The sequence below is a fragment of the Podarcis raffonei genome, chromosome 9 (assembly GCF_027172205.1).
Source record: "Podarcis raffonei isolate rPodRaf1 chromosome 9, rPodRaf1.pri, whole genome shotgun sequence".
Classification (NCBI taxonomy): Eukaryota; Metazoa; Chordata; class Lepidosauria; order Squamata; family Lacertidae; genus Podarcis; species Podarcis raffonei.
In genome coordinates, this window is record NC_070610.1 from 58,951,731 (window position 1) to 58,976,688 (window position 24,958).

At 45.4% G+C, this 24,958-nt stretch overlaps 1 protein-coding gene across 1 annotated transcript; it reads right to left on the reverse strand.

Annotated features, from left to right (window-relative positions):
- Positions 1-2,799: 2,799 nt before the first annotated feature.
- On the reverse strand, positions 2,800-23,719 carry CISD2 (CDGSH iron sulfur domain 2). Its single transcript, XM_053403939.1, has 3 exons — positions 23,358-23,719; positions 7,177-7,391; positions 2,800-6,413 (listed from the first exon to the last, which is right to left on the reverse strand). Exons 1-3 carry the CDS (start codon positions 23,458-23,460, stop codon positions 6,324-6,326), a joined length of 408 nt encoding a protein of 135 aa, XP_053259914.1. The 5' UTR covers positions 23,461-23,719; the 3' UTR covers positions 2,800-6,323.
- Positions 23,720-24,958: the final 1,239 nt, after the last annotated feature.

Genomic DNA, 24,958 nt, shown 5'->3' on the forward strand with positions numbered 1-24,958 from the left:
TTTTAAAACGCTCACAGTTTTTTTGCTGACTGCTTTGTAAAAACAAAACACCAGAGGATCTTTAATGCAGATCAGGTGAGTGTGGAAAGCTGTATTATCTGCATTTCTATCGCTTGTGGCAAAAGCAGTGCTTTTAAAACTTGTATGGAGGAGTGCAGGAGTGTCAAATAGCATAAGAGAGCCCCCTGCATCACATTGCTAATCATATTATTTTAAGGGGAAAGTTTTAAAATGGAACTTTCTCGTATCCCTAGCTTTGATTTCCACTACAAATACTCAAGGGTGATAATATTGGCATAGTGTACTGAGAGCTGCCATCTGTTGGGAAAAAGAAACAGAATGCTAAAAAATATGCACTTTATAGCTTTACTGCGATGTTTCACCAGAGGGAGCAAAAGGCTCAGACATGCATTGTTTTCCTCCATTTTGGTCTTGGAAGATTGAAGAGTCAGAGTCTGAGTCTGAGTCTTCCCTGCACACTCAGATCTGATTTCTACAATAAGTCTTTTAATGTTCCTTGGGTAGACATAAGAGTTATTTTTTACAACAAAGACAAACGTCCAGTAGTCATTTTCTAAAATCAGAGCCGAAAGCCACCATCTGGCAACCTTTAACTCTGGCAAGGTGTGAAAAGTACTGTGGAATCAGATTGCTGCATCTGGCTGAGGTTCTGCTGTCAGTCCTACAGAAGGCACCATGTCTCTACAGCAAGCTGACCTCAAGTCCCTTACTTGAAGTGCCTTCCAGGTGCGAATTCCTGAAATAGCAAATTTGCACCCTTTGCTCAACAGCAGCAGCAGTTACAACTGGATTTGCTTTCTTTCTAGTGCATGACCACTTTGATACTGGGAAATGTAAAAAAAGAAAAGAAATAAATGTCAATGACTTTATAGAGTAGTGTTCTTGTTTCTTTTAAAGTCAAGGGTCTATTACTAATTACATATATGCTTGCATCACGCGTGATCACTTCCAGATCTCTTTATAGAGCATTCACCCTTCATTGCTTGCAGAAAGTTGATGGGAATGTGTGCTATTTATAGAGCATTCATTTTGATTTGTTTGTGGGGAAGCAATATGACGTTGCATCGAACAATTGCACTTTCCAGGACATTTCCCCATCACCTTCTCTACTAAAAAAAGTCTCACGGAGGGATATATTTGTGCAAGAGTGCAAAATCCACTTTAATTGCAGAACTTGAGTTTGCCAGTATGCAATTGAAATCCCCCACCCAACACAAAACATTCCGGAAGAGGCCTGTGTATGTGTGTGTGCGCATGTAGATCTATATTTTGAGTTTGAGGGTGCCAGTGTTAGAATTTAATCAAGGCTTAGAGTGTTAAACTGGGTGCCAGACACTGAACCCCTGGGTTCAGTAAGTGTTAAAATATAAGCCAGGCTAGGATCCTGATGGGGTAATTGCTTGGGGTGGTGAGCCATTAAGAAAGCAAGGAGAGGGGCCTCTGTGCCAGAGAAGACAAAGTTTGAAGCAGAGTTTTGGGGCTGTGATGTGACCTAGAGAGATGAGGTTGCAGGCTGGGAAAGGAACACATACAGAGTGTGTGCCATGGCTGATTTCTGCTAGTATGCAAGCCTATGGGAGAAACAAGACCCCTTTGGGGTGTTAGTGCTGTGAACCCCTCCATCATAGGCTCAGGATGTATATATGTGTAAATAAGCCATATATCATACAGACACCATGGTTTCCGCTGTGCCACATTCCCAAAAGGAAACACGAGCCCCGGGTAAGTGTCTGGAGCCTTGCACTGCTTGGAAATTGGGGTGGCGTGCAGATATATGGTTCTGCTCTGCAAGTAAAAGCAAATAGCCAGATGTGTAGTAAGATAATACCCTGTGCAGCTGTTGCTTGGCAAAGGAAAGTGGGGGGGACACATTGGGGTGAGACCAGGAGCAACTCATGTATAGTGCAGCTTAACAGTAATCCTGGAATCGGCTAGATCTGTATAACTGCACACCTAATATTTGGCAGTAGCACCATTAGCCAGGCTAACTTTTGTCCTCAATGTTACATGCAAACTTTCACAAGAGAATGTTTGAGGAGAGGGAAGATACTGTGGGCCATGTTTGTTTTGCAAAGGCTCCCTGCTGTCAGCTACTGCACATGATCCTAAAACAAAAGATTTAAGTAGATCCAAAGGCCCAGAAACAAAAGCTGTAATTAATATCCTAAGCATATGCAAGGAACCATTTTCCAGACCTTGAAGCTGAGCAGTGCATGGTTCAGGGAAGAGCAATGTAAGGCACGGGGTGAAAAGACTGGGGTTTTTTCTTGCTCTTTCAAGCTTTCTGTCCAGAGGCTTCAGAACCATTGGCTTGGATCCTAACTTACTGTGTGAGTGGAACAGAATATATGTTCATGGCGTGGTGCAAGATATGGCATGGCCAGGGGGCTGAGTTGGGAGCTGGGGGTGGAAGAATTCACAGAAATAATCCTCCCCCTTATACTTTACAAATTTGCCAAGCATAGGATATTCTTGTAGGTGTAATGGTGCAACCCTGTAACAGAAGTGCAGTTTTAAAAGTGAACTGTCTATTATAGGCAGATGTCTACAATAATGAATTAGGATATTTTGAAATATTCAAGTTGGAATTGTCTAACCTGATCTTTGTCGCCTTTTAGCCTAGCATTCACTAGCACCTAGGAACATTCCCCCACCCATTCTCCCCCTTTCTCTTTAAACATGTAACAAAACGTTATTGCTATGACTTCCTTCGTTCAGGCTATGTCCTAATTGTGAGCCATGGTGTATCAAGCTGGAGACATGCAAAATTCACAAAGGTGCAATGTAGAATGAATATTTTATTGGTAGTAACAGAATTACATATGTAACTTCCTCCATGGTGTAACTTTCCAAGTCTGTCTCTTGCACACACACACACACAATGTTGGTTGTGCACCATAACATCCTTTGAATTGTCTGTAGCAATTACCGTGAAATTAAAACCCAACCCAACAGAAGTTTAGACACAATTCCAAATCGGCAAGCTGCCTGAAATATATATCAAAAGGATCAGGCAGGTATGTAGGTGAGATGCTAGGCACTTCACAAGAAATCTTAAACTGAAATCGGAGCCTGCACCTCAGGCTAGCAGCGTTTCATCCACAGGAAAGGAGAGGCCTGTTCTAGTTTTCTCCAGTTCAGATTTCAAAAACAACACAAGTTAGCACTGAGCTGCTTCATTCTGGTGGTAGTGAGGAAAATTATCTTCATGCTCCAAGTGTGGTGGGCATCTATTTTATCTCCCTGTTTGCTTCAGAGAATCACAGAATTGTAGACTTGGATAGGATCCTGAGGATCATCTAGTCCAACTCAATGCAATGCAGGAATCTTCTGCCCAACATCGGGCTCAAACCCATGACCCTGAGGTCGGGAGTCCGGTGCTCTACTAACTGAGCTATCTCAACTACATCATGGTTCAAATCCCATGATTTATCACATCAAACAATAAATAACAGCAGATGAAAGTGAATCCAGAGCCCCATCTTAGGAGGATGCATGCAGAGATTCACTTAAAGGGGGGGGGTCACGGTGCTTTTTGTTCCTATGTAGGGAGTCTGGCTTTCCTTGTTTTTACAATTCTCTTGGCAGATATACAGTGGTACCTCAGGTTACAAACGCTTCGGGTTACAAACTCCACTAACCCACAAGTAGTACCTCGGGTTGAGAACTTTGCCCCAGGATGCAAATGGAAATCGTGCGGTGGCAGCGGGAGGCCCCATTAGCAAAAGCGCACCTCAGGTTAAGAAAGGTTTCTGGTTTAGAACGGACCTCCGGAACCTATTAAGTTCATAACCAGATGTACCACTGTATTTAAAAGAAAATTGCTTATTGTCTGTCTCGCTCCTCCCCACCACCCAAACACTTTTTTGGAGATGGGGAGGGGAGTGGCAGTGTTGCTTACACATTTACCCCATTCAATCTACTTGACACCTTATTTTTTTGCTCGCTTTTCTGTTTTTCATGGAACACACTCAGTTTTAGTGCACAGTAGAACTGCTCTGAGAGAAATGAGTTCGTTGCATCTTGTCAAGAGCTAGGGTGGCGTAGTGGTTAATGTGTTGGGATTAAGACCTGGGAGACAGGGGTTCAAATCCCCACTGAGCCAGGAAGCTCATTGGGTAACCTTGGGCCGGTTATTGTCTCTCAGTCTAAACTACTTCACAGGGTTGCTGTGAGGGTAAAATGAGGAATTTGTGTATGCCACCTTGAATTCCTTAAGAGAAAATGGGGACTCCACATGTAATAATAAAATAATAATAATAGAAACCCAGCTAATTGGCACAGGGCACAGCTAGCTTCTCTCCCCAGACATTCAGAGGCTGCGCCCCAACCTGAGTTCAATCTTAGGAAGAAGACTGCACCATGGCATGTGTAGTTCTATGGGAGCTCCACCAGTCAGATATGTATATTGCGATGCAGGCATGAATTGGCATCCTACTTCCAGATCAGGCACAGGGGTCCAGTCCAAGCATAAGAGGACAAGTAATCCCCTAGTGCTAGATCTGAAGGTGCTGCAAGCTGCTATGGTCCCTGAGCCTCTCCCCACACCCATGTGCTGCCTGGCTCTGGCAGAGTTGTTTTCTGCTGAAAAAGGAAGAAAACAAACTGAAACCAGAAGTTGATAAATGCAATAGCTATTTCCTCGTCTGCATAATGTGAGCCTGACCTGTGTTATCTGTAGTGGGAAGTGTGGTAGGCAGGGACTCCCCCCTTCCCCCAATCCAACAAACATTAGCTGTAATTAAAGGCTCATTTGCATAATCATCTGGCCAAAGTTTCTCCCCGCAGTGGAGAAAGTGTGGGTCTGTGTGCGCACCTTCCTCATGTATGCATGCATGTACATCACTAGAAAGAACTTTGGCCTCCATGACTGAAAGTAATATGGAAAAATCCATAAATTACTTACCTAAAACCAGGTTGGTCACAATGAAGAATATACCACTGTTGTTGTTGTTGTTGTTTTTTAAACTAGCAATTTGTTTGTTTTCTTCCGAAAGTAAGCTGACAAACCATGCTACATATCGAAGAGCAGTTGTCTTGTAATAATTCAGAGTAATGCAGAAGAAAATATGGGAGGACTTTTGGCACTAATGGGAGGACTAGGGCACCAGATATAAAAGGCACAGTCAGTTTCACAAACCAACCTATGTACTAGGTAAGTAACAAGCAAAACAGAGGGGTTCAATAGAAATCTACTTTCTGTCCACAGTGGGAATATCTGGGAGCAAGTTGGTGGCAGAGGTGAATTTACTTTGCCATTTATTTTCTCATAGGCAATATGTTAGCCAAGGATGCTTCTATCACAGCCTTATTGTCATAAACAGTTTGTATCTAACTAGGTCCAGAAAGCCACTACTAATTGCTCATACTGCTTTGGCATTGGGGCAGTAGATGTTTTCCACAGCATGAACAGAGCATAAAACCTAATATTGTTTGGCACTCAGATCATGACTGACTATATTATATGGTTGTGCATGGAATTAGGAATTAAGTGCGTGTTGAGATGTACAGGGAGATCAGAACAACATGAGTCTCTTTGGGAAAATGATTCTTGAGTGTGGGATAGATGGGACTATTCAAACTTAAATAAGCGTATAAGGCACTCCTCATGTTTCAGACAAATTGGGTTTTTGTTTGTTGTGAGCAGAAGCCTTAGTCGTTGTTGCTTATGTAGGAAAAAAATGCCACCTTTCGTCCAATATCAGCCATAAAATGGACTGTGACAGCAATTACATTGTTCTTAGATTTAATTATTTTCAACTGGGCTTATTAACCATTGCCATACTCCTCAAACCAGGTATGCCATAGGCAAGGCTGTCTTCACTTGCAGAAGGACCACAGTCGTAAAAAAAACGATGCTGAAACAAATACGAAATGTCAACAGGATCAAGATAAAACTTCCGTTCCCAGAATTCTTCTGTGGAAGTCACAACAGTTAAGCTAGTTTCAGACACATTTAAATCTGTAGTGTAGATGTGCTTATTTTAAGCAGAGAAAGGGTACATATATGGCTCTTTAAGAATCACATTAACATTTTATTACTGGTTAAATTGAAACTCTGGGGGTGATCATTTTGTTACGGGAGTAAAAACGCATGTACAAAGGGACCATTCTTCGTTAAGTTGGACATGGCTTTTGAGACCATACAAAAAATATCATCACATGTCTATCACAGTCTATAAAACTAAGGTAACCTAAAGAGATATCAAAGCTCAAGTCTACAGTAACTATTAGACTGAAAGCACTACCACGTGGGTATCAAGTGGACTTCCCGTCAGTCGTGGCTTAGTTGGGGAGGCTTGCTAGACTTCTTTCTTCTTGAGTATTAATGGGCCCACATTATCTCCTGTCGACTCATTGTGCTTCTTGTGGGAGCCATCACAGACAGGGAACTGAAGAAAAGGCAATAGAGAAGCAGCTGAATATCTGCACTGATTGTAGGGTGGTAATTATGATTCAGAGAAGCTTTTTGCACAGGAGCCCGGGTCACTCATAACTAGAACAGAGTACATTCGGCATAGATAAAATGGGATGGCAACCCACAAGCTTAAGTACAGGGACAGAAAAAGATCCAGGCTGAGGGACAGTAGTCTAGGCCCAATACCCCAAAATGAAACAATGCATGCCTTAAAATGGTCTCTGTACTTGTTCCATCCTTGACACTGGTTATGAACAATCTAATATTGGTATAGCCAGCCAGTTGCTGCAGGCTACACCTCCCATCATCTCCGGCCAAACTGCCTGATGCTGATGGGAGGGCACAACGCGGCCTACTCCAGCCACTTATAGCTCAAGCTCATACAAACCTGGAACTCCTGGATCCTTCTGCACTTTACAGAGATTTGGTTCCCGCAAAATCAGGGTGGGTTGGTTGAGGTTTAAAAGCTGCCAGTGTTGGTTGAGGTTTAAAAGCTGCCAGTGTTTATCTCTTTGACATCTGATAGGAGGGCGTTCCACAGGGCGGGCGCCACTACCGAGAAGGCCCTCTGCCTGGTTCCCTGTAACTTGGCTTCTCGCAGTGAGGGAACCGCCAGAAGGCCCTTGGCGCTGGACCTCAGCGTCTGGGCAGAACGATGGGGGTGGAGACACTGCTTCAGGTATACTGGAAATCACAGTAACCTTGAAGCCACATCTCAAAACAATAAAATGACTCACCGTTTTTGAGCGCCAGCACCTGCAATAGACTGCCTTCGTGAGACAAAGGTCCTCAATGTTGATTTCGTTCACTACTTTGGGGTTCTCCTTCTGGATCTTGAGATTGATCAAGCTATCCTTCTGCTGCTTCTTCTTGGGGAGGAATGGGCGAATAGCAAGGTATCCGAGCAGAGCAAGGACACCCAGGAAAGGCAATAACCGCAGCCATTCTGAAACTAAACACATACCACACACATGAATGTTATAGAAGGGTGCTCACCAGCATCAAGTTCCAGCATCAACTGCTGTCAACACAGTGCTTTATTATAGAGTGCTTACATTCTAAGAACTTACAAATATCATGAAGAAACTGCTGGAAGCAGCCTCTGCATTTTGACATGACCCCATGGCAGCCACAACACATAGTGTAAGACATTGCTGCATTCTGGTTGCTACGGCAGAGCAGCAATTGCATCTCGAGAGCAAGGGCAGTAGCATGAAAACTCTTAAGAATGTAAGAAGATCCTGCTGCATCAGATAAATAACTCATCTAGTCTAGCATCCTGTTTTCACAGTGGTCAGCCAGATGCCTATGGAAAGCTATAATAGCAACTCTCCATGCCATGTGCTAGGACACTGGCATGTCATAAGGCCATGGTGAGGGTAGATAATTATTTGGAGGCGCCTCTGTCTGACATTAGTCAACGTGTTCTCACTCCCTTCATTTCATTGCTGGCAACATTCTACGCCGCCAGCAGTGACAGTATGTGACTGTCCTTGCCTGACTTCCCAAAACTGATGGTTGATATGTTATACTTTCTGTCTTTATGTTTCTGAGTACAATTCAAAGTGTTGGTGCTGACCTTTAATGCCATAAAAGGCCTCGGCCCAGTATACCTGAAGGAGCGTCTCCACTGTTCTGCCCGGACACTGAGGTCCAGCGCCGAGGGCCTTCTGATGGCTCCCTCACTGCAAGAGGTGAGGTTACAGGGAACCAGGCAGAAGGGCTTTTCGGTAGAGGCGCCCGCCCTGTGGAACGCCCTCCCACCAGATGTCAAGGAAATAAACAACTACATGACTTTTAGAAAACATCTGAAAGCAGCCCTGTTTAGGGAAGTTTTTAATGTTTGATCGTGTTTTTAATATTCTATTGGGAGCTGCCCAGAGTGGCTGGGGAGACCCAGCCAGATGGGCAGGGTAATAATAATAATAATAATAATAATAATAATAATAATTGCAATCCCACCAAATCATATTAGACAGTATTGCCTGTCCTCACAGTGAGGAATAACCATATATCAACACAGCGAAGAGCAGATGAAATTATGAGGTAGTTAAAAAGTTTGCTTTGGATTAATTACCATTTCATGGCCAGCTTTCCTTGCCCACTGACTTCTGACTACTATACAGCAGAATTAGTAAAATAATTCAAAGGCACTTAAAAAAAATTAAGCTCACAGGAGCACACTCTTGTCCCCATGCACAAAAAAGGGGATTAAATCGAGGCAGATATAAATGAGTCAATGTACAATTAAAAACATAGGACACAATTCCCCAGCTTCACTGAAATAAATGGAAGAGACTCAGCAGGATTTAGGCAAAAGATGCTGATAAAGTATTGGGGCTTATGCGTATTTTTACCTAGACAGCAATAATATTACTATTGTACTTCTTTATAAGAAGCTGCCTTACACAAAGTCAGACCTTTGGTCAACCGAACTCAGTACTGTTGACACTGACTCCAAATTCTCCAGTGTTTCAAGACAGGAAATTACCTGGAGGTGCTGGGAATTTAACCTGGGGCATTCTCCAATCCAAACATGTGCTCTGTCACTCAGCTATGGCCCACCGAATTATGTCCCTTAGGGTGGATATATTTGCAAAAGGTTGTGTAATCCTGCCGAATCGAGCTCCCCAAGGATTTTCAGCTCTGCAAATTTTCTTGCGTTATACATTTAAAGCGCTATCATGCTCCTTTAAACCAGACAGAGGGCCTTCTCGGTAGTGGCGCCCGCCCTGTGGAACACCCTCCCTTCAGATGTGAAAGAAATAAGCAGCTATCTTATCTTTAAAAGACATCTGAAGGCAGCCCTGTTTAGGGAAGTTTTTAATATTTAATGCTGTATTGTTTTTAACACTCGATTGGGAGCCGCCCAGAGTGGCTGGGGAAACTCAGCCAGATGGGCGGGGTATAAATAATAATCTATTATAGTCATGGCTTCCCCCAGAAGAATTGTGGGAAATGCAGTTTGCTAAGGATGCTGGGAGCTCATAGGAGACGCCAGTCCCCTGCCAGTGCCACAATTTTCCAGAGTGGTTTAACAATAAATCCATTTTCACAGGGCACTCTGTGCTGCTTTAAATACATAGTGCAGATGGGAGCCTACTTGAGGGTATGAAATATTCACTTCCTGGGTGGGTGGAACGGGATTCCTTACCTAACTAAATCTTTAATAAGAAAGGCAAGTCACAAATGCAAAGCTCTTAGCACTACGCAGGGTAACAACAGGCAGTCCAAATGGCAAGTCAAGCTGACCTGAACAAGGACAGAGACAACCTGCGGTTCCCATAGAAGCGTATTCAAATACAGGCAAATCAGAGTTACACTGAGCCACGAAGCACTGCCTATGAGTGGGGGCAAGCCCGCTTTGACCCAGGTAGGCCTCCGCCTACCCAATACCCAATTTCTTTAGGCCATTTATACAGCATTTAATCTCAGTTGTCCCTATGTCGGTAGATCCCAAGCTTTTTAAGGCCACAGCCCCCACCCCACCCCCGGTTCTGTAAACCCATCCCCACTTCCCCCTCCACGATAAAAAGCTGAATAGCGGATTGCACGGCCCGCCATGGAATACAAAAAAGTCAGAATGCTAATAATTAATGGCAAAACCCAATCAAAACGATTTAGTTCAATTAATTCAACCAAACTGGTGAACTGGATCTGGCCCCTTGCCTTTTTAACACACACACACAGAGAGAGAGAGGGGGGGGGAGAGAGAGGGAGAGAGAGGGAGGGAGATTATCCAGCTGCTCCCAGGAAGCAGAACAGCCCAATTTGCAAACCCTACATTGATCTGATTGTTCACTTGCCTAGGAGAGAAACGAAGGCTCCCCTTCTAGCTCAAGGGGTTCCAAACAGCTGCTTTCCTGACCAAGCAACGCTTCTGACAAACTGGAGAGAAGCCATAGAAAACAACTGTCAAGGGCACCAGGGCCTCCGAATGTTATGTTCTTTGAACAGGCTACCTGCACCAAGAATGCTTCCCAAGAGCTTACGAAGATGCTACACGGACCAGAAAACCACCAGGCTTTTCATACTGAACTTTGCACACGGCAGCCAGCCCTAGCATTTGGCAGAATGAGGCAGCCGCCTCAGGTGGCAGATTACGGTGAGAGGGCAGCAGGGGTGAAGTGCAAGAAAACAGAGTAGTGTGTGCTACACAGCTTGCCCTGCAGTCCCTGAGCAACTCTGGTGTGGTGGAAAACGTTGTCCTGTCACCAGTAGTGAAGTACAGTGGTACCTCTGGATACGAACGGGATCCATTCTGGAGCCCGGTTCGCATCCTGAAGCGAACGCAAGCTGTGTCTGCGTGTGCACGGGTCGCGATTCACCGCTTCCACGCATGCACGTGACATCATTTTGACCAGGTCACCGCGGAGCGCTACCTGAAAGCGTTCAACCTGAAGCAACTTCAACCTGAGGTATGACTGTAAAATGGTACCTGGAAATTTGTAGACAGGGAGAGAGATTTGCTCCAGGCAGCAAAATGTCTTGGGCTGGCCCTGCTCCATGCTTTCCTAATTTTTATTTCAGCAGGGAAGGACTTGCAAAAGCAAACACATTCGCTGACCCACAGCATCTCATATGTGCACAGAAATTAGAAGCACTTCTGATGTATTGAGCGTTGAGAATGCAGAATCGTAAGCAGCTAAAGAATAGTAATGCAGTTAATTCTGCATGGCTATTTATACTATGAAACTTTATCTTTCACACCCATGTTTCCTGTTTATACACCTTTTTTGAAGGATAGCATTTGCACCAATATACCTATATAAAAGAAAACATGGGTGACAATTTTTACGTGAGCAAATTCGCTCAGGCGGCAATCCTGGACACACATACCTGAAAAGGTGCAATTGAACTAAATGAGGCTTACTTCAGAGTAAGCATGCATAGGACTGCACTGTCGGGTGCATAAGATAACTACAAAGCTCAAACTTAGTATGTATTTGTCTGGTACAAAGAGACATATTGACCCATTTCATCTTATTTTGCCTTTCAACAAAATCCCCCTTTAAACTGCCTTTAGACCAAAATGGGGGAGGAAAAAATAAAAGGATCTTGCTTTGTTTTATAGTGAAAGACAAAAACAGAAAGGGTAATGTGATATAGCAGAAAGGAAATGGTAGGGTTTGGTGTTTTATTTAAAAAAATAAAAATAAAAACCCTGGATAGCTGAACAGCAGAGTCACACATGGAGATAAACTTTTTTCAGCTTCACTTTATAACATACAACTTGCTCTTGAAATGCGGCGCGAGAGCATAAATCATCACGAAAGTTTTGCCTAATGACAGATTTATTCGCTTGCTACTCTTTTATTGGCCTCTGTATTGAAAGACTTGCCTCAATGCATTCTACCTTGTAATATAACAAAAATAAATTTTAAAAGAATACTAGGGCAAGTCCAGCTAAGTCCCCCTCCCCAAATAAAATGACGAGTTTGGGGGAATCTGATGGCCTCCAGATGTCATGGAGATCCAGCCAGTATTTCCAAGGGCCAAAGAAGATTGCAATTCTACTCCAGCAACATGAGGGTAGATGGGGAGGAGACACAGCCTTCTCTTCTCTGCCTTAAATGTTTCCCTTCCAATACTCCTGTATCAAGGTGAAAACAAAAACCCTGAGTTTCCTCACAGGAAGATGTTGCAGTTTATGGCCAGCAACACTATGCCAGACATTTTGGGAGTCCACTGTGGACCCCACTTGTAATACATCTGTACCTTGGAAGTCGAACAGAATCCGAAACATTCCAAAACGTTCGAAAACCAAATTGCAGCTTCTGATTGGCTGCAGGAAGCTCCTGCAGCCAATCAGAAGCCATAGAACCCCATCAGACATTTGGGTTCCAAAAGAATGTCCACAAACTGGAACACTCACTTCTGGGTTTGCAGCATTCGGGAGCCAAAATGTCAAAGTTCCAAGGTGTTCGGGATCCAAGATACACCTGTACATTCTAAGAATGAGATGAGTGCTGTGTTCTGGGCCGAGCTGCACTTCCTGGAACAGGTTTGTAGTCTTGGGATGTTCTGGATTCAAACCTGTCACTGGAGTCCCTAGACCAGGGTTTCTAAACAGTCTCTAGCTGTTTTTGGACTACAGTTTCCATCATTCCTGACCACTGGGCCTGCTAGCCTGGGGAGTTCCTATGGCATCTCCCAGCCAGGCACTGAGCAGGGCAATACCTGCATCAAATCACATGCCCTGTTCGACCCTAAAAACTGCAGAACAGGGAATAACTTAGTTGCTCTGAACATATCATGTCCTATGTAATTTTCTCCTCCTTGGTTAAACAGCCTAAGAGAGGCTAGATAAAGGAGGCAGCTGGACTGGGGAGACCCCCTTTGATCCTAGCCAGGCTGCATTGTTAGCTCAGGCTCTGGGTTAACAAGGGATTCAGATTTTTACCTTGGGCCACTGGAAACATTAACCACCCTGATTGCTTTGTGGTAATAAGCAGGTCCTTGGAACACAAGAGCAAATCTGAGCGAAAAAGGTAAAGGAATAGGTATCTCTGAAAACTGCTTTTTTGAAGAAAAAAGTGAAATAAAAAATTGGCATCTAGAGCCCAGCTATTAACTGGGCAGATGAGAGCATTCCATTCCCATCCTTGCACAGCATCAAATAACCCCCCCCCGCCCCCCAAAAAACAAAACAGGACAATTGGAAACTAGTTAAGTGATCAGAATTTCATGTCGACAACACCTGCACAGCATGATAACGGAGGCAATCAGACAAAGACGGACTCCAAGGAAAGATCAGAACTGAGCCACAAGGCATTTAAGTGGGAAGACTGTCGAACAATGGTTAGCGTGGAAACTTCCAAGTTAAGAGCACATTAATAAAATGGAGAGAATACAGCAAACAAAGGGCACCATTATCTAGCAACTGTATAGTTGCAGACTAGTACTTTCTGGCTAGGTTCACAGAAGCAAATGAGCATTATGACAGACTTAGAAAGCAATCCAATATGCACGTCCAGGTTTTATGCAGATTCAAAAGCTACTGCCTGAACTCTGAGGCTGGTGCTGAGTACAGTGGTACCTCGGGATGCGAACAGGATCTGTTTGCATCCTGAATGGAATGCAAGATGCAACGGCGCGTCTGCACATGCCACGTTTTGGTGCTTCTGCACACGCGCATGACGTCATTTTGATGGTCTGTGCATGTGCGCGCAGTGAAACCCGGAAGTAACACGCTCCGTTACTCACAGGTCGCCGCAGAGCGCAACCTGAATTTGCCTAACCCGAAGCGTATTCATCCTGAGGTACGACTGTACTATCTTACAAAGCACTTCATTGCAACAGTCTGATGGACCTGGTGACGTTGCTACGAAGTGATGTGCACTTTGCAACCTCCCAAAATAGGACGGCAGGGAATGATGAAACATTATCTTTCAGCTACAGGTAGGTAGCCATGTTGATCTGCCATAGTCAAATAAAATAAAATAAAATAAAAATTCCTTCCAGTAGTACCTTAGAGACCAACTAAGTTAGTTATTAGTATGAGCTTTCGTGTGCATGCCAAGAAAAAAATTAAGAGGGTCTTACATATATACACCACACGCTTTTAATAGGCCTATGGAAACTGCAATGATGGTACCCTACCAAGTTACCTGACTATGTTTTTGGGGATCACCAGTGGACCCCCGTTACATAATTTCGTTACCAAGTTTTGCTTAGCTGGCTAGCATTGGAATCAGAGACGGAATATTGAATTAGCAGTGCAATCCTACATCTCTCTATTTGGTCAAAAATAAGTCCCATATAGGCTATAGTAAGTACAATATAGGATTATAGCCTCAGCCAGGGTGGTTCAACATCCATCCTGAGGGCCGCATGTGGCCCTCAAGGCCTTTTTTGGTGACCCTTGGCAACATTTGACACTCTGGCCCCTTCAGCCCTTACCCTGTCTTCCCAAAGCCTAGTTAGCGAGGTGCTGGGCTTTGGGAAGGAAGCGTGAGGGCTCTGACAGGGCCCTAGAATCCTCTATCCTCTTTCCCAAAGCCTAGTTAGCGCTTTTCCAGCTATGGGAAGAAAGTAGGTCTCTAGGACCCTGACCAGAGCCTCCCACCTCCTTCCCAAATCCCAGCAACTTGCTTATCTGGCTCTGGCCTGGCTCTCTCCCCCAAGACAAGGCAGTGTGCAGCCTACAGGTTCCATGTCAAAGTACTCTTGCAGCCCACTTAGTATGAAAAGTTGGACCATGAACCTTTTGCCTGGCCTAGCAAGTCAATTAGCACCTTAAGGCAAATACAGACAAGTGGAAGGACTGTGGTTTTAGTGCTTTGTCTACAAAGTGTCAGAACTTTGCACAACATCTTCACAGGGAGTCAGATCTAAGTTTTCCTGACTCCAGTCGCAGACACACTGCAGAGAACAGATAAACTCTCTAGCTGTAATGCCACCAGTTTAATCAATTATACCGGCCTTAAAAAGCACAGTCATCATGAGGCTGAAGTGTATGTTACAGCAGAATTACTGGGGATAACAACAGGAACTGAAAGAAGGAAGACATCTCAACTGGAATGCAATGCTGAATTACTGGCAAATTCTTTACTTAGTGCTGCTTCACCATTTTTGTATCAGCAGTATTTCGGGGAAATTATTATCTCTTGGGGATGTCCAAAAGTTCCTTCTGTTGAAACCAAGCACTAATTTCCAAGGGTTAAAAAAAGAAAAAAATGTACTATGGAACCAGATCATGGTTAAAACTGAGTTTCTCATGAAAAGAGAACCCAAGTTTGTGCCGCATAATTTCTCTGATACTTTGCTGTGTAAGCCTCATGAGACATGATGTGAGCCATGGGGAAAGCACTCACCTGTGAAAGGGCTTGTGTGCCTGCTGTCCAGTTTAAACATGCTTTTCCTATATGCAGGACTACACTCGTGCAACGTTAGTATGCCAATGGCGTATCTAATGAAATGCAGAAACGAAATGCTGCTTGAATATGACCAGCACACATAGTAGGCATATTTAAAAGGAGATGTAAGCCACACAGAACTCTTACATTTACCTGTAAGTGCATCCAGTTGGATCGCTGGCCACAAAAGCTTAAGCCATGATAAACGTGTTGTTCTTTAAAGGTGCCACAAGATTCTTTGATGGATTCTGCTGCAAGGGACTCATGTGGGTACCGCCTAGGAAATTGCTTTTCCTGCAGCTCACATCATCTTTAAATCAAGCTATGGTCATGGTAGGGCAGTCCTGTATTTTCAAACTACTGTACTTCTGCTCCAGTCAATCTCCACATCACCGTGTTATGCTTAAGGCAGGGACATCTCTGGACAAAGCATGGAGTTACTATTCATTGTCTTGCTCTACTGAGATGAGGATTGAAGGACAGCTATCGAGCTATTGCTCTTGGAAAAGAGAGTGAAACTGGAATAATTTGGAGCCAAAGCACATAGTTACGCTGACCACAGGGGCACTGGCAATAATGAGTTCAGAGAAGTGTGATTAGAGGCACCTCAATATAGTTAACTGAGACTAGGCATTTTGATCGTATTACACCATTAGCTGCAATGGCTGCCAGGCTGCATGTGGGCCCAATTTAAAGTGGTCATCTTGACCTTTAAATCCCTTAAAGCAGGCATATCGAACAGGTAGATTGTGATCTACCGGTAGATCACTGGCTGTCTGTGGTAGATCCCTGGCTCCCCCCAAAGAAGCTCAACAACTTTGGCTCCCCTAAAAAAGCTCAACCCCAAAAATGTGGCTTTCCTCCTCCCAAAAAGAAGCTCAACAGCGTTGACATGAACCCCCCAAAAGGGGGTAGATCACTGCATTTTTAACTCTGTGAGTAGATCGCAATCTCTTGGGAGTTGGCCACCCCTGCCTTAAAGTTTTGCCTGAAAGAGCTGACCTGCCCAAAACTTGTGAGATTCTGTCCCATGCATTCCTGCAAACTGAAGTGAAGGGAGTGTCTACTAGGAAGAGGGTCTTCTCTGTGGGAGATTTGCAGTCAAACCTAACAATGCTAGTTAGTATGTGAAGGGGTTAAGGACCACTGAGTTCTAAATTAGTAGAGTGGGCTCAGTGATGTCACATCCGCTCTTCTCCAAAGAGGAAGCAGGGCTTGTTTCCTGTTCCTTTCCCCCTCTCTCTCTCTCTCTCTCTCTCTCTCTCACACACACACACACACACACACACACACACACACTGCATGGGATGGTGGCAGACGTGCCTTAACTTAGCTCTCTGTGGCTGCCTTGTTGTTGTTGTTGTTGTTGTTGTTGTTGTTGTTGTTGTTGTTGTTGTTATCTAAGAGCATTTACCTGCAGTTTATCGTTGCTACCGTCCCTGTTCCCATAGCCAACAAGGTCACCTCACTATGCTGGCACCCGAGCTGCAAGCACTCTAGCTGGGTTGGCTCTTCAGCAGGCCAGGCATCTCAATCAGTGACAGGCCCTCGTTGCTTGTAGCTGAGCTTCAGCAGATATCCAGGGAGGCCAACCAAGAACTGAACTCAGAGACAGAACTCAGAAACAGCCAGACTGGTGTACAGTGGTACCTCTAGTTATGAACTTAATTCGTTCCGGAGGTCCGTTCTTAACCTGAAACTGTTCTTAACTAGAGGTGTGCTTTCGCTAATGGGGCCTCTTGCTGCCGCTGTGCTCCTGGCACACAATTTCCGTTCTCATCCTGGAGCAAAGTTCTCAACTCAAGGTAACTCTTCCAGGTTAGCGAAGTTTGTAACCTGAGACGTTTGTAACCTGAGGTGTTTGTAACTCGAGGTACCACTGTAGTGGCTAGAGTGCTAGACTAGGACCTGGGAGACCAGGGTTCAAATCCTCATTTGGTCATGAAGCTCACTGTGTGACCTTTGGCCAGTCACAACCTCTCAAGCTAACCTACCTCACAGGGCTGTAATGAGGATAAAATGGAAAGGAGGAGGAAAACCATGTACACCACATCATGAAAGTTGGGGTAGAAACGTAGTAGTAGCAATAACAATACAGTGGACGCTTCTGCGCATGTGCGACTGCCGAAACCCAGAAGTAACCCGTTCTGGTACTTCCAGGTTTCAGCAGGTGCGTAACCCGAAAAAACCAACCTGAAGCGGCTGTAACCTGAGGTATGACTGCAATTAGTAGCAGTTGTAGTAGATAGAGAGGAACAAATGGAGCAATATAGAAAAAATGATGGCTCTGACGATGCTCCACTGAATTTGTGAATTCATTCATATGATACCAGACATCTTACTACAAAATATTGAAAACGGAAGATATTCTAATGGTTTTAAAATGACAAAAGTAAAAAAAAGGGCAGTCAAAATGTCCACACACAACAAGTACGTGGTGTTTTATGAAGAAGAGGCAATGTAAAAGTCCCTCAAGCGTTCCAAACTGACGAATGATATTACAGGAGTGACTCTGTAGCTCAAGTCAGGATGGGCATGCAAAACAACATTCCCTGTTTACTCAAGGCTTTCCGCCCACCCTGCAGCCTTCGAGTTGTGCCCAGCCCGATGAACTGGTTTTAACCCCATTAGCCATGTACAGCCTTCACAGCTGCTCTATTCATGCAACCTGAAGCCTATTTATTTTCCAGAACCTTTAGATTTATTAGCTAGTTCAACCTGCAAATTGTTCATAGCCGGAGGGGAGATGTAAAAACATCGGAGATAACAGGGAAACTGCTGTACGTCGACTTAGAAAAAAATCCTCTGACTTACAAAGGCTCCAACTTTGTGGGGAGGTTTTAGTGAGCAAAATAAGAGGATTAAAAAATATATATCACACAATTTTAGGTGGCCAAATTCACATTTCTGTGGTTGCATCTGTAAAATAGGTTTGGGGAGCCAGGTGTAGGGATTAGCTTCTCTGGTGACAAGGAGCAGATGTAGCAACAGAAAGAGGACAAGGCATTTGCTCTCCTCTCCAAAGGGAGAAATACAGTAACAACTTTCACTGGGGTGATTGTCTGAAATTGTTGCAAGCTCTAAGCACCTGCCGGTTCAGGCCAATAGCGCATCTAGTCCAGCATCCCGTTCTCACAGTGGCCAAAGAGATGTCTGTGGGAAGGTTGCAGGAAGGACCTGAGCGCAACAGCACTCTCCCCACTTCTGATTCCCAGAAACTGGCGTTCAGAGGCATACAACAAAACAACAAAACAAAAGCCTGGAGATACTGTAAACATGGAGTGGATAAATGTACAACTGTATTTTAACAAGTTACATGTGCAGTAAAAACGTTATACTAAAGGTAAAGGGACCCCTGAACATTAGGCCCAGTCATGACCGACTCTGGGGTTGCGGCGCTCATCTCGCTTTATTGGCCGAGGGAGCCGGTGTACAGCTTCCGGGTCATGTGGCCAGCGTGACTAAGCCGGTTCTGGCGAACCAGAGCAACACACGGAAACACCGTTTACCTTCCCGCCGGAGCGGTACCTATTTATCTACTTGCACTTTGACGTGCTTTCGAACTGCTAGGTTGGCAGGAGCAGGGACCGAGCAACGGGAGCTCAGCCCATCGTGGGGATTCGAACCACCGACCTTCTGATCGGCAAGTCCTAGGCTCTGTGGTTTAACCCACAGACTGGATAAATTAACCGTTCAACAAGTAGTGTAAGTCCAATCACAGAACGGCAACCCCGTGCCGCCACAATGGCAAGGGTAGCACACTTTCTTTATCCTGAGCAAACCGTTTTGTATGACTGGCTTTTTGGACTAATGAAGCATGTAGCGAAACCTGTAATATATCCAGAGAACAGGTCTCCTTTTGCCCACCTGCGTTATTCTCACCAGGGAGGTGGCTTTGAGTTGCCTTCCTGTGGTTGATCCATGCATACGGCTTTGTGTTTCCAACTCAAGACCCACTGAAGAGCATCTCATCCAGTTCAATCTTTGAAAAACAGCTTTGAAAAACTTTTTCATATTCTCCAGTGTGCTACTCTTGCCGTTGTGGCAGCACGGGGTTGCCGTTCTGTGATTGGACTTACACTACTTGTTGAACGGTTCATTTATCCAGTCTGTATAATGTTACTGCACATGTAACTTGTTAAGATACAGTTGTACATTTATCCACTCCATGTTTACAGTATCACCAGGCTTTGTCTTGCACATGGCACCTTATTATGTTTGTTGTTTGAATGGTTACAAGTCTATCTCTATTCTAGTATCTCTAGCTTATTATTCTAGTAAATCTGGTTTTATATTTATAAGCCAGTGTGTGGTGGTGTTGTTTTGTTGTAGTATTATTATTACTGTCACCACATTTGATACTTTGTGTATATACTATGCTATTCAGAGGCATACTCCATCTTCTCTTCTCAAAGCACAGGCCTCTGAAGGTGAGAGACAAGAGAGAAAGCGCTGTCACATGACACTGAAAGCTTGCCCTATACTGAACCATGTGCAGAGGAGGGTGACTAAGATGATTAAGGGTCTGGAAACCCAGACTTAGGAGGAACCGTTAAGGAAGCTGGGCATGTTTAGCCTGGAGAAGAGGAGACGGGGAGGAGATATAATAGCCATCTTCAAACATTTGAAGGAAGGGCTGTCACGCGGAAGACTTGTTTCTGCTGCTCCTGAGGGTAGGACCCGAACCAATGGATTCAAACTAAAAGAAAGGCAATTCCGACTAAACATGAGGAATAACTTTCTGACGGCAAGAGCTCTTTAACAGTGGAACAGACTACGTCAGAGGGTGGTGAACTCTCTCTCGTTGGAGGTATTTAAACAGAGTTGGGATGGCCATCTGTCAGACACTATTTAGCTGTGAATCCTGCAGTGCTGGAGGATGGACTAGATGGCACTCACGGGCCCATTCCAACTCCACAATTCTAAACAAACCATTGATCTCTTGGTTCCGCAACTGGATATTCCAGCTCCACAATCTGGCTGGTAGCAGTGCTCCAAAGCTATTTATTATTTTATTATTTATTTATTTACGGCTATTAGCCCATAAAGCCCATAAAGTGCTCCAAAGCTGATGAGGCCTTTCCCAAGTCTGCTTTCTGAAATCCTACACTAGAGAACTCACACACGAAGCTTACACTCTACTACTAAGTTATCTCTACCACTAAGTGATGACCCTTACAGACGGGCCGATTAAAACTATAATTTTATCCTCTTCCAGAGGAGCAGTCATGTTAAGCTTTTGTAGCGAGAACGACCAAGAGTCCTGTGGCACACCAGCAAATTTATTGTGGCATAAGTTTTCACGGATTATTGTGTTGTTTATTTATCTAGACAATTTATAAACCGCTTGTTCAAAAATAAAATTATCCAACTGGTGTAGAAGTCCAATAATAAAACATGAGTAAAATACACAAACCATGTTAAAAACAAATATAATTTTTAAACATCCTTTTAAAAACACACCAAACATAAACTTAATAAAATGCTTGAAACAAATGTAACTAAATCATGTGTCTGGATTAGGCTTGCCAAAACGTAAGTTTTCAGTATGTGTTCAAAACAGTATAGTGAAGGTGCCTGCCTTCTAATATCACTAAGAAGGGAGTTCCAGAGTACAGGTTCTGCCACAATAATACTCCTTGCAAACTATAGGCCACTTCATCCGATAAAGTAGACTGTAGTTAATGAAAGCTTATGCCACAATGAACTTGTCAGGCATTAAGGTGTTGGCTCTGCTGTTACAAGCCAGCTCCATCAGGCCTCCTCTGCCCTCAGCTGTCATCTGGGGCACAACCATTAGATTTTGTCAGTAAGAGAGATAGGAAGCAGGGCTCATTTCATCAGCTTTGCTGGAGCCACAGCTTTATCAGGCACCTATTGCCCCTGGGACGCGGGTGGCACTGTGGGTTAAACCACAGAGCCTAGGGCTTGCTGATCAGAAGGTCGGCGGTTCGAATCCCCACAACGGGGTGAGCTCCTGTTGCTTGGTCCCTGCTCCTGCCAACCTAGCAGTTCGAAAGCACGTCAAAGTGCAAGTAGATAAATAGGTACCGCTACAGCGGGAAGGTAAACGGCGTTTCCGTGCACTGCTCTGGTTCACCAGAAGCGGCTTAGTTATGCTGGCCACATGACCCGGAAGCTGTACGCCGGCTCCCTCGGCCAATAAAGCGAGATGAGCACCGCAACCCCAGAGTCGGCCACGACTGGACCTAATGGTCAGGGGTCCACTTTACTTTACCTTTATTGCCCCTGGACATTAAGGGGACAACTGTTTAGAAATTGGTGCCTGAGTTTTTCTATTTTCCTCTTCACTCCCTGTCCCTTTTCCCTTGTGTGTTGTTGTAGGGATTGTCTTGTTTTGGCTGAAGAACAGGGTACTAACACTCTAAATAATAATCATGTGAAGCAACTGTATTGCATATTAATTTAGAAATATTCCTGCATGCATACATAACTGCTTTCATGTTTTCAGGTACTCAGATTTGTTGCGTTAAAACACACATGTTGGAAAAAGTTTTTAAAAAACACCCACTGATATTTTTTTTTACCACCATGACTAGAAACACAAAAGGATAGTGAGTTTCAAGGGGCTACTGTTTTGAATTAAACAGTATTGTATGTACACAATAAGGGCATTTTCATACAGAATATAATGTGACGCATATGTACTGCACAGTCCTAAACGGAGTTAAGTGAGCCTAGGCCCACCGAAATAATTTGGCTTTGGTGTGCCTAACTTTGCACAGGATTGCAGCCTTACTTCGGAGCAAGTTCCATTGGCCAAAACTTTTATGTAAACAGACCCCCCCTCTCTCTCTGTGTGTGTAGGTGTGCATACCCTGTATCACTATATTAAGTAAACTAACATGAATTAGAGACAGATCTCCTCTCCTGGGGAGTTTTCTATTCCTCGTGACTATCATTTAAACATGCATACAAACAGCAGAGAGTAAACGAACCCACCCCTTAAGTCAAAAAGCCTCTGAAGTCCTAAAGGAGAGCAAAAGGGGGGGCGGGGACTATAGGACCAGCCCAAGACATTTTGCTGCCTGAGGGGAAGGCAAGATGGCCATGCCATTTGATGCACAAAAGCCCACCAGAATGGAAGCGGAATCTTCAACATCTGCATCTGAGAGCAGCCAGCAAACGCCTCTGTCCTGCAACACCTCACCACCACAACCACCAATTCCCTCAAAAGCACTTGCTGTCTGAGGCAAATAACATCAGTCTAGCTCAGGGCCAGCTCAAGGAATTTTGGCACCTGAGGTGAACCCCAAAATGGTGCAAGGGAAGGAAGAGCTACACCAGGAGCAAGCGGGGAAGGAAGATTAACATCAGAATCTGCTATCCCTGTGGATCCTGTCATCTGAGGTGGTTGCCTTTCCTGGCCTCAGAACTACAGAATCTTAGAGCTGGAAGGGACCCGAGGGTCATCTAGTCCAACCCCCTGCAATGCAAGAATCTCAACATGGCATGGGTGGGCAAGCCTTGCTCTTTGCCTCACGAAAGGGCCGGTCCTGGAAAGCACGATTTGAAAAAAGGGAACTGAAGAGCCTATAGCGGACTAGGGCGCATTTGAAGCATTGGGGAAGATCAGAGGGGAAGGATGAATGGGAGGAAACGCGCACATGCAGTTAACAGCGCAGTCCTACCGAACTTAACGCGGAAGTAAGCTCCATTATGCTCAGTGGGGCTTACTCCCAGGTAAGCCTGCAAGGGACTGCGCTTTAAAAGAAAGGCTTCTTCTGAAGCATTGAGATCTGCAGTTGGGAGAAAGTTGAAACCAAAACACACACGCGCGCGGGGAGCGGGGGATGACGAGTTTTGCAGCGCGATCCAGAACGCGTCTACTCAGAAGTAAGTCCCGGGGCGTTTGGCAGGGCTCAGTTCCAAGCCTTTCTCTTTCCACCTTCCAGGGGAAAGTGTTGAAGTCAACTCGAGTGTTTCGTTCCTACGCCTCCACCGCCCGCTTCCTAGGAAGATGAGCAAAGACGCCCACAGAAGTTCGACGAGCAGAAGGCGCCGCCCCCCACCCCACCCAAGAACCCTGCCCCCCGAACCTGTCAGCCTGAGGAAGCCGCCGACGCTCTCGGGCAGCGGGAGGCGCTTCAGGTAGGCGGGCAGCTGCACTTTAATGATGCGAGCCAAGCTGTCCAACACCATGGCGCTGCAGGGCTGGGGCGGCGCGCGGTGCGCCGTCGAGGGCGAGCGAGCGAAGGAGAGGCGGGCTGCGCTGGGGCCGCTGCTGGGCTACCTGCCGCTCCCGCGGTTAACTTTGCATGCCCGCCTCGACTTTGCCCTCCTGCTGCTGCTCCTCCTCCTCCGGCTGCTGCCGTCGAAAGTGGCCCCCTTCCCGCCGACGGAGCATGCGCGCACGCGGCGGTGCCGGCGACCAACCCAGCGCGGACCGGAAAAAGAGGGAGCGGGGAGGTGGAGGAGGAGGAGATGGAGGGGGCTGGCCTGAGCCGGGTCTCTCCGGCGGCCTCGCTGCCCTCGAGGGGGCGGTGCGCTGGGCAGGCGCGCGGAGCCAGGGCGGAGCAGACGGGGCTCCCTCTCCGGCACCGCCTTGCAATACGATGCAAACTCTGAATCCCGGAGGAGGGAGGGGAAGAGAGATTCAAGATTTGTTATGCAAGGGGGTGGGGGCGTTGAAGGGAAAAGCCCCGCCTGGATCTGAAGAGGTTAGGGACGCCCTTGTCCGACGTTGCTGGTGCATGCATGATTAGACTCTCCCACCGGGTGCCCTGAACTTCGAAACTGCAAATCGGCGACATGGGAATACAAGTTGTAGCTTTTCAACACCAGGCGACCCTCCCCACGACACATGGGCGTAGCCAAAGGGGGGCAGGGAGGGGCAGCTGCCCCCCCCAAATCAATAAAAATACATAGCAAACTGATGTTCGCCTCCCACCCCAACAAAAGGCCTGCCCCCCCAACAAAAATCCTGGCTATGCCCGCGTTTCTAATAATTTTAGCCCCCGTTTAAACAGAATCATAGCGCCCTGGAGTTGGAAGGGGCAAAATAAATGGTGTTGCCAGTGTGACAGTCCGTGGAAGCTGGTCCATTGGGGGCAAAGTGTTGGACTAGGACCTGGGAGGGCAGGGTTTGAAACCCCACTCAGCCACTCCAAAGGTCACAAGGATGACCTTGGGCAAGTCAGAATCTCCCCAACTAGCCTACCTCACAGGGTTGTTGTGTGGCTGAAATGGGGAAGAGGCGAGCCATGTCCTTCAGCTTGAGATTCTTGGAAGGTAAAGGTGGTATGTGATGATGATGATATATTGCTGTATTGTATTGCTGAAGGAGCGTCTCCACCCCCATCGTTCAGCCCCGTCACTGAGATCCAGCTCCGAGGGCCTTCTGGTGGTTCCCTCATTGCCAGAATTGAGGTTACAGGGAACCAGACAGAGGGCCTTCTTGGTAGTGGCGCCCGCCCTGTGGAACGCCCTCTCTTCAGATGTGAAGGAAATAAGCAGCTATCTTCTCTTTAAAAGACATCTGAAGGCAGCCCTGTTTAGGGAAGTTTTTAATATTTAATGCTGTGTTGTTTTTAACACTTGATTGGAAGCCGCCCAGAGTGGCTGGGGAAACTCAGCCAGATGGGCGGGGTATAAATAATAAATAATTTATTATTATTATTATTATTATTATTATTATTAT

What these genes read in the sequence shown, in the direction of transcription:
- CISD2 (XM_053403939.1), bottom strand. Translation starts at nt 23,460, where the DNA reads ATGGTGTTGGACAGCTTGGCTCGCATCATTAAAGTGCAGCTGCCCGCC. An exon ending in CGGCTTCCTCAGGCTGACAG is followed by an intron (nt 7,392 to 23,357) that starts GTTCGGGGGGCA and finishes GTATGTGTTTAG; the next exon opens with TTTCAGAATGGCTGCGGTTA. An exon ending in GGTGCTGGCGCTCAAAAACG is followed by an intron (nt 6,414 to 7,176) that starts GTGAGTCATTTT and finishes CCTTTTCTTCAG; the next exon opens with TTCCCTGTCTGTGATGGCTC.